Source organism: Pseudophryne corroboree, chromosome 3 (genome assembly GCF_028390025.1).
Source record: "Pseudophryne corroboree isolate aPseCor3 chromosome 3, aPseCor3.hap2, whole genome shotgun sequence".
Classification (NCBI taxonomy): domain Eukaryota; kingdom Metazoa; phylum Chordata; class Amphibia; order Anura; family Myobatrachidae; genus Pseudophryne; species Pseudophryne corroboree.
In genome coordinates this window covers 128,244,524-128,262,510 of record NC_086446.1, presented here as the reverse complement: position 1 = coordinate 128,262,510, position 17,987 = coordinate 128,244,524, and the positions used below count along the sequence as shown (strand labels likewise).

General features: G+C 45.7%; 1 protein-coding gene across 1 annotated transcript in view; it reads right to left on the bottom strand.

Annotated features, from left to right (window-relative positions):
* Positions 1-3,619: 3,619 nt before the first annotated feature.
* Positions 3,620-17,987, bottom strand: part of MED19 (mediator complex subunit 19) — a 135,669-nt gene continuing 121,301 nt past the window's right edge. The window contains exons 3-6 of the mRNA XM_063958467.1: positions 7,748-7,881; positions 5,407-5,500; positions 5,227-5,327; positions 3,620-3,758 (exon numbers count right to left, since the gene is read on the bottom strand). Coding sequence (XP_063814537.1) covers positions 3,702-3,758; positions 5,227-5,327; positions 5,407-5,500; positions 7,748-7,881 — 386 coding nt within the window. The 3' untranslated portion in view covers positions 3,620-3,701. The remainder of the gene's footprint in view (positions 3,759-5,226; positions 5,328-5,406; positions 5,501-7,747; positions 7,882-17,987) is intronic.

The following is a 17,987-nucleotide window of genomic DNA, read 5'->3' as shown; positions in this document are numbered from 1 at the left end:
CGGTACTCGAGAAGGTGAGCACTCTGCAGCCACCACAGAAGAGACACCCTGGCCCTGGGGGACAGGGTGATCAGCCGATGCATCTGAAGATGAAATCCAGACCACTTGTCCAACAGATCCCATTGAAAGATCCTCGCATGGAACCTGCCGAAGGGAATGGGTTCGTATGCTGCCACCATCTTTCCCAGGACTCGTGTGCAGCGATGCACCGACACCTGTTTCGTTCTTAAGAGGTCTCTGACTAGAGTCACGAGCTCTTGAGCCTTCTCCATCGGAAGAAACACCTTCTTCTGGTCCGTGTCCAGAATCATGCCCAGAAAGGGCAGACGCGTTGTAGGAATCAGCTGCGACTTCGGGATATTCAGAATCCAGCCGTGTTGTTGCAACATTTCCTGAGAGTGTGCTACGCTGATTAGCAACTGCTCTCTGGACCTCGCCTTTATGAGGAGATCGTCCAAGTATGGGATAATTGTGACTCCTTGCTTCCGAAGGAGCACCATCATTTCTGCCATTACCTTGGTAAATATTCTCGGTGCCGTGGAGAGCCCAAACGACAACGTCTGGAATTGGTAATGACAGTCCTGTACCACAAATCTGAGGTACTCTTGATGAGGTGGATAAATGGGGACATGCAATTAAGCATCCTTGATGTCCAGAGACACCATAAAAACCCCCTCTTCCAGGCTTCCAATGACCGCTCTGAGCGATTCCATTTTGAACTTGAATCTTTTCAGATAAACGTTCAGGGACTTTAAATTCAATATGGGTCTGACCGAACCGTCCGGTTTCGGGACCACAAACATTGTGGAATAGTATCCTCTTCCTTGTTGAAGGAGGGGAACCTTTACCACCACCTGCTGGAGATATAACTTGTGAATTGCCGCTAACACTACTTCCCGTTCCATGGGGGAAGCTGGCAGGGCCGATTTGAAGTAACGGTGAGGGGGCATCACTTCGAATTCCAGCTTGTATCCCTGAGACACAATCTGTATAGCCCAGGGATCCACCTGTGAGCGAACCCACTGGTGGCTGAAATTTCGGAGACGCGCCCCCACCTGTGGAGCCCCAGCGTCATGCGGTGGATTTAGTGGAGGCCGGGGAGGACTTCTGTTCCTGGGACCTAGCTGTATAGTGCAGCTTCTTTCCTCTACCCCTGCCTCTGGCAAGAAAGGACGCACCTCTGACCTTCTTGCTTCTCTGCGATCGAAAGGACTGCATTTGGTAATACGGTGCTTTCTTAGGCTGTGAGGGAATGTATGGCAAAAAATTTGACTTCTCAGCCGTAGCTGTGGAAACCAGGTCCGAGAGACCGTCCCCAAACAATTCCTCACCCTTGTAAGGTAACACCTCCATGTGCTTTTTGGAGTCGGCATCACCTGTCCATTGCCGAGTCCACAGGACCCTTCTGGCAAAAATTGACATTGCATTTATTCTAGAGCCCAGTAGGCAAATGTCCCTCTGGGCATCCCTCATATATAGGACAGCGTCTTTTATATGTCCCAAGGTCAGTAAAATGGTATCCTTGTCTAAGGTATCCATTTCCTCACAGATTATCTGTCCATGCTGCTACAGCACTACACATCCAGGCCGACGCAATTGCCGGCCTCAGTAGAGTACCTGAATGTGTATAAACAGACTTCAGGATACTTTCCTGCTTCCTATCTGCAGGATCCTTTAGGGCGGCCGTATCCTGCGACGGCAGGGCCACCTTCTTAGATAAGCGTGTCAGAGTTTTATCTACCCTAGGGGAGGATTCCCAGCGCATCCTGTCCGTTGGCGGGAAAGGGTACGCCATAAGTAACCTTTTGGAAATCACCACTTTCTCATCAGGGGAATCCCACGCTTTTTCACATAACTCATTTAACTCATGTGAAGGGGGAAAAGTCACCTCTTGCTTTTTCTCCCCATACATATAAACCCTCTTGTCAGGGACAGGGTTTTCCTCTGATATGTGCAAAACATCCTTCATTGCTATAATCATGTAGCGGATAGCTTTAGCCATTTTAGGTTGCAATTTTGCATCATCGTCACTGGAGTCGGAATCCGTGTCGATATCTGTGTCAACAATTTTGGATAGTGGGCGCTTCTGAGACCCTGACGGCCTCTGCGCTGTAGGATCAGGCATGGGCTGAGACCCCGACTGACCCAAGGCATCAACTTTATCCAACCTTTTATGTAAGGAATTTACATTATAATTTAACACCTTCCACATATCCATCCAATCAGGTGTAGGCGCCGCCGGCGGAGACACGTCATTCATCTGCACTTGCTCTGCCTCCACATAGCCTTCTTCGTCAAACATGTCGACACACGCGTACCGACACCACACACACAGGGGATGCTCTATATGAGGACAGGACCCCCACAAGGCCTTTTGAAGAGACAGAGAGAGAGTATGCCAGCACACACCCCAGCGCTATATGACCCAGGAATCACACAGTAACTTAGTGTTTACCAAGTAGTTGCTGTATATATTTAAATGCGCTAAATTTATGTGCCCACCCTCTCTTTTTTACCCTTTCTACTGTGAGTCTGCAGGGGAGAGCCTGGGGAGCTTCCTCTCAGCAGAGCTGTGGAGAGAAAAAGGCGCTGGTGAGTGCTGAGGAAGAAGGCCCCGCCCCCTCTGCGGCGGGCTTCTGTCCCGCGATTTTGTGTAAAAATAATGGCGGGGGCTCATGCATATAACAGTGTCCAACTGTATATATGCTGCTTTTGCCAGGAGGTACTTAATTGCTGCCCAGGCCCCCCCCCCCCCCCCCCTGCACCCTACAGTGACCGGAGTGTGTGGGTTAGTGTGGGCGCAATGGCACACAGCTGCAGTGCTGTGCGCTACCTCATATGAAGACAGGAGCCTTCTGCCGCCGATTTTGACGTCTTCTTGCTTCAACCCGCCGGCTTCGGTCTTCTGGCTCTGCGAGGGGGATGGCAGCGCGGCTCCGGGAACGGACGACAAGGTCAGGTCCTGTGTTCGATCCCTCTGGAGCTAATGGTGTCCAGTAGCCTAAGAAGCGCAACCTAGCCGCAGTTAGTAGGTTTGCTTCTCTCCCCTCAGTCCCACGTAGCAGAGAGTCTGTTGCCAGCAGAAGCTCTCTGAAAATAAAAAACCTAACTAAAATACTTTCTTATTAGCAAGCTCAGGAGAGCTCACTAAAAGCACCCAGTTCTGGCCGGGCACAGATTCTAACTGAGGTCTGGAGGAGGGGCATAGAGGGAGGAGCCAGTGCACACCAGTAGTACTAAATCTTTCTTAGAGTGCCCAGTCTCCTGTGGAGCCCGTCTATTCGCCATGGTCCTTAGAGTCCCCAGCATCCACTAGGACATTAGAGAAAGAGGGGTAAAATGTAACGGCAGTCACCAACATCAGTCAATTTTATACAAAACAATCCTTCATAGGAGACCACAAATAGGTTGAACTCTATGGACAATTGTCTTTTTTCAACCTTAGATACTATGTTACTATGTTACTGCAAGTAAGACAACCTATAGTGCTGTGCTGCCTGCTCCAATATAGGGCTACAAGAAGAAAAAAAAAAAAAAAAAAAACTGAATGATTCTACTCCTGTACAAAGAGGTTTGGAAATCGTACAAAAGGCAGAAGAAAGTCCATACACACAGATAGTGAAGGGTAAGCGGGAGCTTTATTAAAAAGAACTAACTCTATAAAAGTAACAGAAGACCTATGTACAAATAAGGGTGAGGGCTTAACGCAATCCACTCTGTGAGCTTCCTGCTCCCGGGTGTTCAGGGCTGTGACGGTTCTGTAAGAGAAATAGGCAGAGAGATGCGATCAGTAATCTCACACATTGCTTATAAGATACCAGTCACAGAGAATATGTGCAGAGCCCAACGGGGCGCGCGCACGCACACACAAAATACAACCATTCAGATGTCCTGTTACCACAGAATGTAGCCCCACAGAAAGTGAAATAAAATGTGAGTTAGGGGGACATTTACTAAGCAGGGATAAGAGCGGAGAAGTGAGCCAGTGGAGATGTTGCCCATGGCAACCAATCAGCACTGAACATACATCTATAATTTGCATACTATAAAATTATACAGAGCTGCTGATGGGTTGATGGGGCAACTTCTAAACTGGCTCACTTCTCCGCTCTTACCACTACTTAGTAAATGTCCCCCTTAATCTCTAAATTGACTCCAACCACGTAACTGTATTCAAGTATTGTAATTTATTTTTGTTTACATGAGAGATGCTGCTAGGACTAGGTGCAGTGTGTGGCTCTACCAATCCCAGTAACACCATACCTCAGAGTATCTCTGGAAGACAATGCATTACCAGCCATCTCAGTCCTTACTCTCACAGAATGGAGTTCTGCACAGATTAATGCATCGATACCACAGCAGTAATCGGCTCCTTCATGTGCACTAAGTATAGCAGAACAAACCAAGCCTGTGCATAGGGATTTATATCTATGTAACAAATACCCGATTTAGGAGGTGGACGCATACGTGCAGCTACATTTATTGGCAGTCACCCATGCATATGCCGCTACATTGCCATTCCCTGGTCCACATCTGTAGTGCAAGGACTATAGCCTATCTTCATTTGCTTTTTAATTTTATTTAAAAAGAAACCTCTATTACCCCTCAAAAACACAACTAAGTATAATCAACCTATTTAAAATGTTACGTAATTCTAGAACTGAAAAAGGTACATAACTCTATTATAATATTTTAGCATCTCTACTGAGATCCTCACATAATAAACAGATTATTTTCTGTACCATCTGTTCTTTAAAGACATTCAACTCGATCTAAGAATTTTGCCTAGAGAAAAGGTCATTGCCACCACCCTTATATGCAACTCACAAAATCCCCAACATCATAGTTTAAATACAGTACATTACCCCCTTTTCGGACATGCCTAAATCCTGACCATTGCTCCTGAACACAGATTAGATGCTCCTGTACACTGAATAGCTCCCTCAACCAAACCACTGCTCCTGTACAGAGTAGCCCCCAACCCAACCGCTGCTCTTGTACACTAAAATAGCCACCCCCCCTAGACAGCTGCTCTTGTACACTGAATAGCTCCCCCCGCCAGACCACTGCTCCTGTACAGAGTAGCCCCCCCAACCCAACCGCTGCTCCTGTACACAGAATAGCTTCCCCCGCCAGACCACTGCTCCTTTACATAGTAGCCCCCAACCCAACCGCTGCTCCTGTACACTAAACAGTGCCCCCCGCCAGAACACACTTTGCCATTACCTTCTTTTTCTTTTTCTCCTTTTTCTTCCTTCTCTGTCTTTCTGGGTCATCTTCTCTCTGTTTCTTCTTCTTTTTCCGGTGATCAGAATCTGAAGGGGTTTCTGGGACAGAGAGAAGGACAGTTACTCTGGGACGTGTGCAGTGTCATGTGAGAGACAGTAACCATGCCACTATACAGACCTGGGGGAGCTGGCTCTTGAGTTCTGCTCTGTTTGTGTTTTTTGTTCTTCTTCTTTGGAGGCTGTATGTGCATTAAACGACATTGTTCTGGAAGCTGGGAATGAAAAATCCAGGGGTTAGTTATAAGCCACAAACATTAAAAAGATAACCTGATTACATTTCAACAGAAATCTGCCCTGCACAGCAGCACCATCAAGGTTTGTGTTACAGAAGACTCTTGTGTGGGTGCACTCTTATTGTGTTTAGTTAAATAAAGTAAGTTCAAACGTAACTTTTAATAATTAAGAGTTAATATACATATAAACCCTAACTAATCCCCTGTAGGATTAATATACAAAATATAAATGTACAGAAAAACAGATTTTGTAATAAAAATAAAAATAAATATAAAATTAAAATAAAATGAATAAAATAAATAATACCAATAATAAAACCAGAACATTATTTTATTTTTATTACAAAATCTATACGTTTTTCTGTATGTTTGTATTTTGTATATTAATCCTACGGTGGATTATTAGGGTGTTTTATGTATATTAACTCTAATTATTAAAAGTTACGTTTCAACTTACTTTATTTAACTAAACACAATAAGAGTGCACCCACACAAGAGTCTTCTGTAACACAAACCTTGATCTTACTCCCTCCTGACTCTGGGTGCACCACCAGGTGTTTTAGGAGAGATTTACTCTTTAGATTAATCTAATTCTGGTACGGTAAATAATAGGACTGGTGCGGAATCATGGGATCCGGTCTGAAGATCGACAGTGTCTAGGTCGACAATGTTTAGGTCGACCACTATAGGTCGTCACTAGGTCGACATGGATGGAAGGTCGACAGGGTTTCTAGGTCGACATGTGCTAGGTCGACAGGTCTAAAGGTCGACATGAGTTTATCACTTTTTTCTTTTTGGGATATTTTCATACTTAACGATCCACGTGGACTACGATTGGAACGGTAAAGTGTGCCAAGCGAAGCGGTAGCGGAGCGAAGGCACCATGCCCGAAGCATGGCGAGCGAAGCGAGCCATACGAGGGGACGCAGTGCACTAACTTGGGATCCCGGTCACTCTACGAAGAAAACGACACCCAAAAAAAAAAAAAAAAAAAATTCCTCATGTCGACCTTTAGACCTGTCGACCTAGAAACCCTGTCGGCCTTCCATCCATGTCGACCTACTGACTGTCGACCTATAGTGGTCGACCTAAACATTGTCGACCTAGATACTGTCGATAAAACGAACCACACCCCGGAATCATACTTCTCACTGCACAGCACCATACAAGTCATCCCCTATAAGAGGATTGCACCAAGCTGGTTACTGTATGGGAAACACTAAGTAGGTTACTCTGAGGTAAAGACCAATTAATATATTTTACACTTTCTAGTATGGAGACAAGTTGATCCATGAGATTTCCTTGCCAGAGGACTGTTCCTACACCCACATGGCAAGTTCAATACTGTATATTTTGCTTTCCTTCTGATGGACTATCATTTCACTTAAAGATGTAATTAAGTTTGCATGTTGTGGGTAGGGCTCCTTTCGATAAACACAATGCAAGAGCTTACATATCAGCAATGAACACCAAGAAATCTATAGATCTAGTCAACCTCCCAGAACAAAAGATGATGCTATTTAAAAAGCGTTTATGGATTAAGGAGAAAAAAAAAAAACCTCAACCACAAGTGATGGTAATAAACAGCATCCAACACATTTGGGGGTCAGATTCAATCACCTGCAGGTAGTTTTGCACGGTCTCCTCTTAATGTACCCGAAGCTATCAAAATAGAACAACCCGCGAGCAGCCCCGAGATTGCAGTTATTATGGATTTCTGCTTGCAGTATTGACTGCTACTTCAGCAGCTTGCAAGTGGATCTGTAAGTGAATAGCACTGGGAACTTTACCCAGGAGAAGAGACTTTCCAACACAGCCCGTGAATCATTGAATCTGATCCCTTAGACGTGAAACAGTTTTGAGTGTTGGTTTAAAAAAAAAGAGATGCCCGGGGAGGTGGGCTGGAGGGGAGGGAATGGATTCTCATCACATTTACGTAATGCATAATTTTATTATGGCTATAATAAATTGCAACCGGCTGTGCAGGAGACAAAATGTGTCCGTAGATCAATGACGCACTCTTATAAACCATGTCAAATTAACATCACATATCTGTCAACAGTCCTAGGGCTCTATTTACAAAGCAGCAGGCTTGTCAGTAGGTATGAGGTGAAAATGTAGAATGTGGCGCTTTAAACTTAATGTTAGTGGAGATTTGCAATTTAGACGTCAAAGCCACTGCTTTGAAAATACAGCCTATAAAGTCTAAACCCTAGAAAGTCTCACCGGGCCAGCGTGTAGTCTGAATCCAGTTAAGAGTGCTCCAGTCAGAGGAGTGAAGGAGTTCCCACAAATTGGAGGCTTCTCGATTAGAGAGCGTAGGCTGCTATTATCCTGAGAGCCAGGTGTATCAATCATCCCTAAATAGTACAATAATAAAAGTAACAATAACTCACAACTCATAAAGGAAGGATAGATTGGCAACATCCCTATTAAAGCCTGCTACACACAAACTGATCTTGCTGTTCAAACCAAGCACCAAGATCTCCATTCACTGCGACCAGAAGCATAATTCACGTGATCAGTGGTAGGAGCATTATGGTTGGTTGGAGACCTCTTTATAAAGAAATAAGCTGCTCTTGGGTCAAGCTGGTCTATGTGGATTCTGCCATTAAGAATAAGTAATGCCATGCAGAGACGAGAACATTGTTTGGGGGAAGGGGTGTTTCCTTTAGTAACAAATATCAACATCTAAGCTTGGTGGGAATTTAATATACATCTAGGCCACAAGTAATCCACAACCATGCGTTTCCTATGGAGCAACAGTTATATGTGGTGCCGTAGTTGTTGTTACTGCTCTACCTAAGGGACGCTTATTGCATAAGTCCCAATAGCCTCCCTTATAAGTGGCCAAGTACTGACTTTACACTCTCTTCAACTATGGGGGTAATTCCAAGTTGATCGCAGCAGGAATTCTGTTAGCAACTGGGCAAAACCATGTGCACTGCAGGGGCGGCAGATATAACATGTGCAGAGAGAGTTAGATTTGGGTGTGGTGTGTTCAATCTACAATTGCAGTGTAAAAATAAAGCAGCCAGTATTACCCAGCACAGAAATAAAATAACCCACCCAAATCTAACTCTCTCTGCAAATGTTATATCTGCCTCCCCTGCAGTGCATATGGTTTTGCCCAACTGCTCAAAAATTTCCTGCTGCGATCAACTTGGAATTACCCCCTATATGGAGAAAGAATTATGCTGTTCCTTCATTTCACACTAGTCACTCTCCAGGTAAACTGGTGACCATATAAGGCCATTAAACTAGGTCACACCTCTCTCCTCTTCATATTGCTACAGAGTACGGACCCACTCATGCTACGCTATTCCTTTTATTATGGTTTAATACAAAAATACTATTTAAACCATTACGTGACATTAGAATACTTTCTTAATTTTCATTGCTATTGAGTAGTGACTTAAGCAAATGTTACTCTCCCCATTTTATTAGTGAAGAGCTGAATTTAAACAATTTTTTTTGCCACAAAACGCTTGCACCTATTTGCTATGGATAGGTCACTGTATTCTCAATTTATTGCTGTGCTTTTTTAACTAGTAGAGAGTCATGGTACGCAGCTAACATTTTTCTGCCGAGCACTCACTTTATTTGGCAGTGCGTTATGTCACAATGCTCACCTATTTTATCTAGGTCTGAGAACTGGTTTTCCTAATAGATTACATTATGTTACTCTCACCACTTGTTAATATTTTTAACCACAGAGTTAAGTCAGGAGTACTTTCAACATCTTATTAATGTTGAAGGTCAGAGAAATTTAATTGGTGTCTTTTTTTTTTTTGGTCTGTTTTGCACATTCCAGACACTGCGCAAAAGAACCATATAACAGTTTGGAACAAGATGTCTGATGTGTGGCTCATGTGACTGGGCATAAGGTCCACGCCAGTAGGGAGGGTGGCAAACCAATATGGCGGGGTTAGACTTAGAAAAAGTCGCTAGTGTCCTCCATCACAGGGCTGATAATCACGCTAAGGGGGTTATTCAGAGTTGATAGCACACCAAAAATGTTAGCAATTGGGCAAAACCATGTTGCACTGCAGGGTGGGCAGATATAACATGTGCAGAGAGAATTAGATTTGGGTGGGGTGTGTTTAAACTGAAATCTAAATTGCAGTGTAAAAATAAAGCAGCCAGTATTTACCATGCACAGAAACAATATAACCCACCCAAATCTAAATCTCCCTGCACGTTACATCTGCCCACCTGCAGTGCAACATGGTTTTGCCCAATTGCTAACATTTTTGGTTTGCCAACAACGCTAAATAACCCCTTATGTCCTCTGCAGTAGTAAGAGCCTTCCCATCCACTTATCCCACCACACAAGTCACTCAAGGGGATCCTATCTTGGATCCATCTTACGAGAAATGCGTGAAATAATTTATGGGACCCCTCCAGCAGTCTAGGTATTGCAGATATGGCGTTTGTGGACAGGAATCACTGGCTTGGGAGGGATTTGGCATCTCTTTCCTTGCATAGTCAACAGATGCAGATTTAAAAAAAGAACATATTCAGAGGTGATGCGTATTTTAAGTAGAGATGAGCGGATTCGGTTTTACTCGGTTCTCAAAACGGCATCTTATTGGCTATCCAAAACACGTGACATCCGTGAGCCAATAAGATGCCGTTTTGAGAACCGAGTAAAACCGAATCCGCTCATCTCTAATTTTAAGTATCTAGCCATCACCACTATTTTTCTGTTCCGATCAGAATCAGCTGTACTGGCCAGGTATACTTGCGTATTCTAGGAATTAGTCTTCGGTTAACTATACAACAGCCAAGTAGGTAACAGATAAGCAGGTGGGGGAGGGGGTAGGGGAGTAAGGTCAGAAAGATAGTTATACCGTAGGGACACAAGTGAGTTACATGTAAGTCTAGTCAGTCAATGTTCAGGAGTTCAGCAGGCGGACCACTTGGGGAGAGAAACTTTTGAGGCTTCTGGTGGACACGGCGGGGACGGCCCTGTAACGCCATCCTGAAGGAAGCAAGTTAAACATGATGTGGCTGGGGTGTAGCTGGTCCTTTACTATCTTCGTTGCCCGCTTTTTAGCCCTGGACAGGTACAGGTCCAGGACTGAGGGAAGGCCGGCCCTGATCTTCTCTGCGGTTCTGACCAACTTTTGGAATACGCATCTATCTGTCCCTCGCGCTGGTGGAGCCATACCATACCAGTATCGAGGAGCACAGTACCGACTCCACAATCGCGGAGTAGAAGAGGAGCAGAAGCTTCTGTGGGATGTTGAACTTCCTTAGTTGCCCGAGGAACAACCTCTGCTGCGCTTTCCCGATAGTGGCGTTAGCGTTGGACCCCCATTTAATGTGCCGGGAGATTGCGGTCCCCAGGAACTTGAAGGAGTCCACTAGCGATACTACACTGTCAGCAATCGTTAGCGGAGATGCACTAGCTGGCTTCTTCCTTAAGTCCACTATCATATCAACAGTTTTGAGGGGGTTGATCTCAAGGTTGTGGCTGCACCACTTGGCAAACCGGTCTACTTCCCATCTATAGGCCGATTTGTCCCCGTCCTTGATGAGGTCGATGACGGTGGTGCTGTTGGCGAATTTGGTGATCTTCACCAATTACGCCTCTGAGGTGCAGTCATTTATGTACAGGGTTCTCCAGCATCGGTGAGAGGACACAGCCCTGAGGGGCACCTGTACTAATGGGCCGCGCTTGAAAGGTGAATTCCCCCTCTTTCACTGCATCTTTGTCAGACAGCACAGTTCGGGAATGGAACCCAGGGGGATCTAAGGTTCTTACAAAGTTTCTTCAGAAGCAAGGGTCCACATTTTCAGGCCTAGACTCAACCATTCTGTGTCTGCAAACGTGCTTATTATGTGGTCTACCTAGGTTGGGAGGGCGAAGTCGCACATCCATTCAGGGCTCTGCTATTTCTTTGACCTGATCTCCAGGAGCAGCCACAGTGGTTCTCGAGACTGGATCTCAGGAATTCAAGTCAACATCATTCCTTGGATGCCCATGGGGATGCAGTCATCCCATCCCTGGAAGAGTTTTAGCTGAATGCAAGCTCAGTACCTTCTTCAATCGCCAGCTGGTATTATATGCAGTACAGTAGCATGCTCAGGTTTTAGATCTTCCCAAGTCTCACTTTACCCTAGGGGTCAGGATCCGCTTTCGGTCATAGATGCAAGGGCTTCTGTCTTGGCATGGGCCCAACTTTCCTTTAAACAATCAAAGATTTGGTAATGTGGAACATTTCCTGCCAAGGGCTCGGTTCCTAAATCTCCATTCTTGAAGGCTGCTTATTGGTCCCTCATTCTGGACATGTCCTCTTGTATGCAGTTAGTCTTGGTGTGTGTGTGTGTGTGTGTGTGTGTGTGTGTGTGTGTGTGTGTGTGTGTATATATATATATATATACATACATACATACATACATACCATACACACATACACACATATATACATACACATACATAGATATACACGTTATGGTGAGAACTTACCGTTGATAACGGTATTTCTCCTATGTTCACAGGTTCCACAGTATAACATTGGGATATGATGGAGCGATAGCGGATTGGCACCAAACGATCACAAGCTTTCAGTCCTCCCAGGATGCAACTGGCCCGTCCATAAATCCACGCCCACTGGCTCAGGCAAATCAGTTGGATTACAAAGCATTTAGGCAGGAGCATCATGTAGAGCCCTAATATGGTGAGAAGAACACACATGCATACCCTTCCGTACAAGAAAGAAGAGATTAGCGAGTAGAAAGATCCTCAAATCAGGTGCGTCAGGGTGGGATCCCTGTGGAACCTGAGGACATAGGAGAAATACCGTTATCAACGGTAAGTTCTTACCATAACGTATATTTCTCCGGCTGGGTCCACAGGATAACAATGGGATTTCCCAAGCAATTTTTAGTGGTGGAGACGTTCCTGATTGGTAGGAGAACCCTTCGCCCGAATTCAGCGTCATGAGAGGCAAAAGTATCCAAGGCATAATGTCTATGAGTGTGTTAATGGAAGACCATGTGCGGCTGCCTTACATATCTGTTCCTGCTGAAGCACCAAGCTGTGCTGCCCATGATGGACCTACCTTACGAGTAGAGTGAACAGAGACATTAGCCGGAACAGGGAGATCAGCTTGAGTATGCTTCTGAAATAGTAATTCAAAGCCATCTTGCCAGTGTCCGTTTTGTAGCAGGCCATCCTCTCATGTGAAATTCGTAGAGAATGAAAGAGAATCAGTCTTTCGGACGGCACTGGTACAACCCACGTAGACACTTAATGCCCAGACTACATCCAGCGACGCATCTCCCGAAGACAGTCCCGATACCTGAAAAACAAAAACAAACGGGACTACAATTTCTTCATTAAGGTGGACCTTAGACCCCACCTTATGAAGATACCCAGATCTAGTTCTAAGAACTACTTTATCTGGATAATCAGAAAAGTAGATTTACATAACAGTGCTCCTAAATCTGATACTCTTCTAGCTGATGCCATAGTCAGCAGATAGAGAACTTTAGCTGTTAACCATTTAAGATCCACTTTATTAAGTGGTTCCAATGGAGCAACTTGAAGGGCTTTGAGGACTAGACTGCGGTCCCAAAGCACCGCAGGCGGAACAAAGGAAGGTTGAACACGCAGCATTCTCTGGAAAAAGTGCACACATCCTGAAAATTGGCAATTTTCTTTCGGCACTATGCAGTCAATGTTGCACTTGCACTATCAAGGAAGCCATCCTTAAACCTTTATCCACTCCTGCCTGAAGGGATGCTAGAACCCTGGAAATTCTGAAAGATTTTGGGTCCATAACTCTTCCATTACACCAATGATTATAGGCTTGCTATATTCGGTGGTAAATATGAGCCAAGGAAGTCTTTCCTGCTCTGAACATTGTTTGATTTACCTGTGAGAATCCTCTTGACTTCAGGATATAGATTTCAAGAGCCACGCCGTAAAAGACAGTTGATCCAGATGTCTGTAATAACATGGACCCTGCATTAGCAGATCTGAACGTTGAGGAAGCAGAAGTGGAGCATCCATCGACATTCTCTGCGGATCTGCGTACCAACGCCTTCTGGGCAAAGCCGAAGCTATTAGAATCACGGCACCCGTAGCTTCTTTTATGTTCCTAACTACCCTGGTAGCAGGATGATTGGAGGAAAAAGATACAACACTTTTGTTGTATTTTCCTCACCATCCTGGGTAGCAGGATGATCTGAGGATACACATAAGTGAAATTCCCATCTTATCAAAAGACGACGTACACAAAGATCACTACCTGATCCCTTGTTCCTGACACGCCCATTCGCTTAACGCACAGGTTCTCAAACTCAGTCCTCAGGACCCCACACAGTGCATGTTTTGCAGGTAACCCAGCAAGTGCACAGGTATATTCATTACTCACTGACATTTTAAAAGGTCCACAGGTGGAGCTAGTTATTTTACTTGCGATTCTTTGAGGAGACCTACAAAACATGCACTGTGTGGGATCCTGAGGACCGAGTTTGAGAACCTGTGGCTTAACTGAATAGCATTTAGACTGTGAAAGTTTGCTCTCCAGTTTAGGACTCCTGGAACGAATAATGCGGACAAGGCTGGAAGATAGAGCTCTGTCCACTTTAATATGCGACTTACCTTCTTCCTTGCTGTTTAGCTGCGTGTTCCTCTCTGAAGATTGAGGTACACTAATGCCATTGCCTTGGCCCTGTGGATCTGGACTGGTTTTCCTTTAGGAGTGTCCCTTACCCAAACCAGGATCATGTATATGGCCCGAAGTGCTAACAGGTTTATTAGCAGGCAACTTTCTTTTGTGGTCCATAGTCCCAGAATATTAATCTTTTGGACAATGGCCTTCCCCAGCCCCGAAGACTGGCATTTGTTGTCAGTATCTCCCAACTTAATATCTAACAAGGTTGTCCCCTTGTCTAAATGGGATGTCTGTAGCCACCAGGCTAAGGACTTTAACTTCTCTGACAGTACCAGTCCTGTTCGTTTACTGTCCATCTGGCCCACGTACAACACCTGTTATTCACAGGTGGTCTCCTATCAGAGAATTTAATCAGGCACCATACTGCTTAACTTCCAACATCAGATGAGATAGGACCTATCCAGTATGATGCAGCTGTTGATCAAATCAGAGCTGCAGAAGTCTTGAGTGGAATTGTTCATACTCCATGACGAATGTTGACACCATCAAACCCATCATTCGCATGCTGCGTAAATTGATATTGTTTGACTGTGTAACAACTCCTGAGTCCTTGACTGTACCTTGGATATCTTATTCCGAGGTAAAAATATTCTGCAGGATTTGATTCAGTACAGCCTCCCCGTGAGTCATCCGTTGTGACGGAGCCAGGGATGACCTTGCCCCATTTATGAACCACCCGTACTTCTGCAGACAAGTTTTTGTCTGTTCGGGATAGCACAGAAGCCTTTCCTGTGATTGTTCTAGAAAAAAAATAAGAGATTTTACTTACCGGTAAAATCTATTTCTCGTAGTCCGTAGTGGATGCAGGGGACTCCGTAAGGACCATGGGGATAGACGGGCTCCGCAGGAGACATGGGCACTTTAAAAAAGAATTTAGGTTCTGGTGTGCACTGGCTCCTCCCTCTATGCCCCTCCTCCAGACCTCAGTTAGAGAAACTGTGCCCAGAAGAGCTGACAGTACAAGGAAAGGATTTTGGTAATCCAGGGCAAGATTCATACCAGCCACACCAATCACACCGTATAACATGTGTATAACAACCAGTTAACAGTATGGCAAATAACAGAGCATCAGGTCCAACCCTGATGCAACCATAACTTAACCCCTATTGAAGCAATAACTATATACAAGTATTGCAGAAGAAGTCCGCACTTGGGACGGGCGCCCAGCATCCACTACGGACTACGAGAAATAGATTTACTGGTAAGTAAAATCTTATTTTCTCTAACGTCCTAGTGGATGCTGGGGACTCCGTAAGGACCATGGGGATTATACCAAAGCTCCTAAACGGGCGGGAGAGTGCGGATGACTCTGCAGCACCGATTGAGCAAACACAAGGTCCTCCTCAGCCAGGGTATCAAACTTATAGAACTTTGCAAAGGTGTTCAAACCTGACCAAGTAGCCGCTCGGCAAAGCTGTAGTGCCGAGACCCCTCGGGCAGCCGCCCAAGAAGAGCCCACCTTCCTAGTGGAATGGGCCTTAACTGACTTTGGCAGCGGCAATCCAGCCGCAGAATGAGCCTGCTGAATCGTGTTACAGATCCAGCGAGCAATAGTTTGCTTTGAAGCAGGAGCACCAAGCTAGTTGGAAGCATACAGGATAAACAAAGACTCAGTTTTCCTGACCCTAGCCATTCTGGCTACATAAACCTTCAAAGCCCTGACCACATCAAGTAACTCTGAATCCTCCAAGTCAGTAGTAGCCACAGGCACCACAATAGGTTGGTTTATATGAAAGGATGAAACCACTTTCGGCAGAAATTGTGGACGGGTCCGCAATTCTGCTCTATCTGCATGGAAAATCAGATAGGGGCTTTTATGTGACAAAGCCGCCAACTCTGACACACGCCTAGCCGAAGCCAAGGCTAATAGCATGACCACCTTCCACGTGAGATATTTCAACTCCACCGTTTTGAGTGGTTCAAACCAGTGTGATTTCAGGAAACTCAACACCATGTTAAGATCCCAAGGCGCCACTGGAGGCACAAAAGGGGGCTGAATATGCAGCACTCCCTTTACAAACGTCTGCACTTCAGGTAGAGAAGCCAACTCTTTTTGAAAGAAAATGGATAGGGCCGAAATCTGGACCTTAATGGAACCCAATTTTAGGCCCAAATTCACTCCGGACTGTAGGAAGTGAAGGAAACGGCCCAGCTGGAATTCCTCCGTAGGAGCATTCCTGGCCTCACACCAAACATATTTTCGCCATATACGGTGATAATGTTGAGCCGTCACGTCCTTCCTAGCCTTTATCAGCGTAGGAATGACCTCATCCGGAATGCCTTTCTCTGCTAGGATCCGACGCCATGCCGTCAAACGCAGCCGCGGTAAGTCTTGGAACAGACAGGGCCCCTGTTGCAACAGGTCCTGTCTTAGAGGAAGAGGCTACGGGTCCTCTGTGAGCATTTCATACAGATCTGGGTACCAAGTCCTTCGTGGCCAATCTGGAACAATGAGCATTGTTCTCACTCCTCTTTTTCTTATTATCCTCAGCACCTTGGGTACGAGAGGAAGAGGAGGAAATACATAGACCGACTGGAACACCCACGGCGTCACCAGGGCGTCTACAGCTATCGCCTGAGGGTCTCTTGACCTGGCGCAATACCGCTGTAGCTTATTGTTGAGGCGGGATGCCATCATGTCCACCTGTGGTAGTTCCCACCGACTTGTAATCTGTGCGAAGACTTCCTGATGAAGTCCCCACGTGTCTGCTGAGGAAGTCTGCTTCCCAGTTGTCCACTCCTGGGATGAACACTGCTGACAGTGCGCTTACGTGATTCTCCGCCCAGCAAAGAATCTTGGTGGCTTCAGTCATCGTCACTCTGCTCCTTGTGCCGCCTTGGCGGTTTACATGAGCCACTGCGGTGATGTTGTCTGACTGAATCAGAACCGGTTGGTCGCGAAGCAGGGTCTCCGCTTGACGTAGGGCATTGTATATGGCCCTTAGTTCCAGGATGTTGATGTGAAGGCAAGTCTCTTGACTTGACCACAGACCTTGGAAATTTCTTCCCTGTATGACTGCACCCCAACCTCGGAGGCTTGCGTCCGTGGTCACCAGGACCCAATCCTGAATGCCGAATCTGCGTCCCTCGAGAAGGTGAGCGCTCTGTAGCCACCACAGGAGTGACACCCTGGTCCTGGGGGATAGGGTAATTAACTGATGCATCTGAAGATGTGATCCGGACCACTTGTCCAGTAAGTCCCATTGAAAAGTCCTCGCATGGAACCTGCCGAAGGGAATGGCCTCGTATGATGCCACCATCTTTCCCAAGACACGAGTGCAGTGATGCACTGACACCTGTTTTGGTTTTAATTGGTTCCTGAGCTTTCTCCATCGGGAGATAAACCCTTTTCTGGTCTGTGTCTAGAATCATGCCCAGGAAAGGCAGACGAGTCGTAGGAACCAACTGCGACTATGGAATATTCAGAATCCAGCCATGTTGCCGTAACACTTGCAGAGAACGTGCTATGCTGATCAGCAACTGCTCTCGATCTAACTTTTATGAGGAGATTGTACAAGTATGGGATAATTGCGACTCCTTGCTTTCGCAGGAGTACCATCATTTCCGCCATTACCTTGGTAAATATTCTCGGTGCCCTGGAGAGACCAAACGGCAACGTCTGAAATTGGTAATGACAATCCTGTACCACAAATCTGAGGTACGCCTGATTAGGTGGATAAATGGGGACATAAAGGTATGCATCCTTTATGTCCAGAGACACCATAACCCCCCCCCCCTTCCAGGCTTGCGATGACCGCTCTCAGCGATTCCATCTT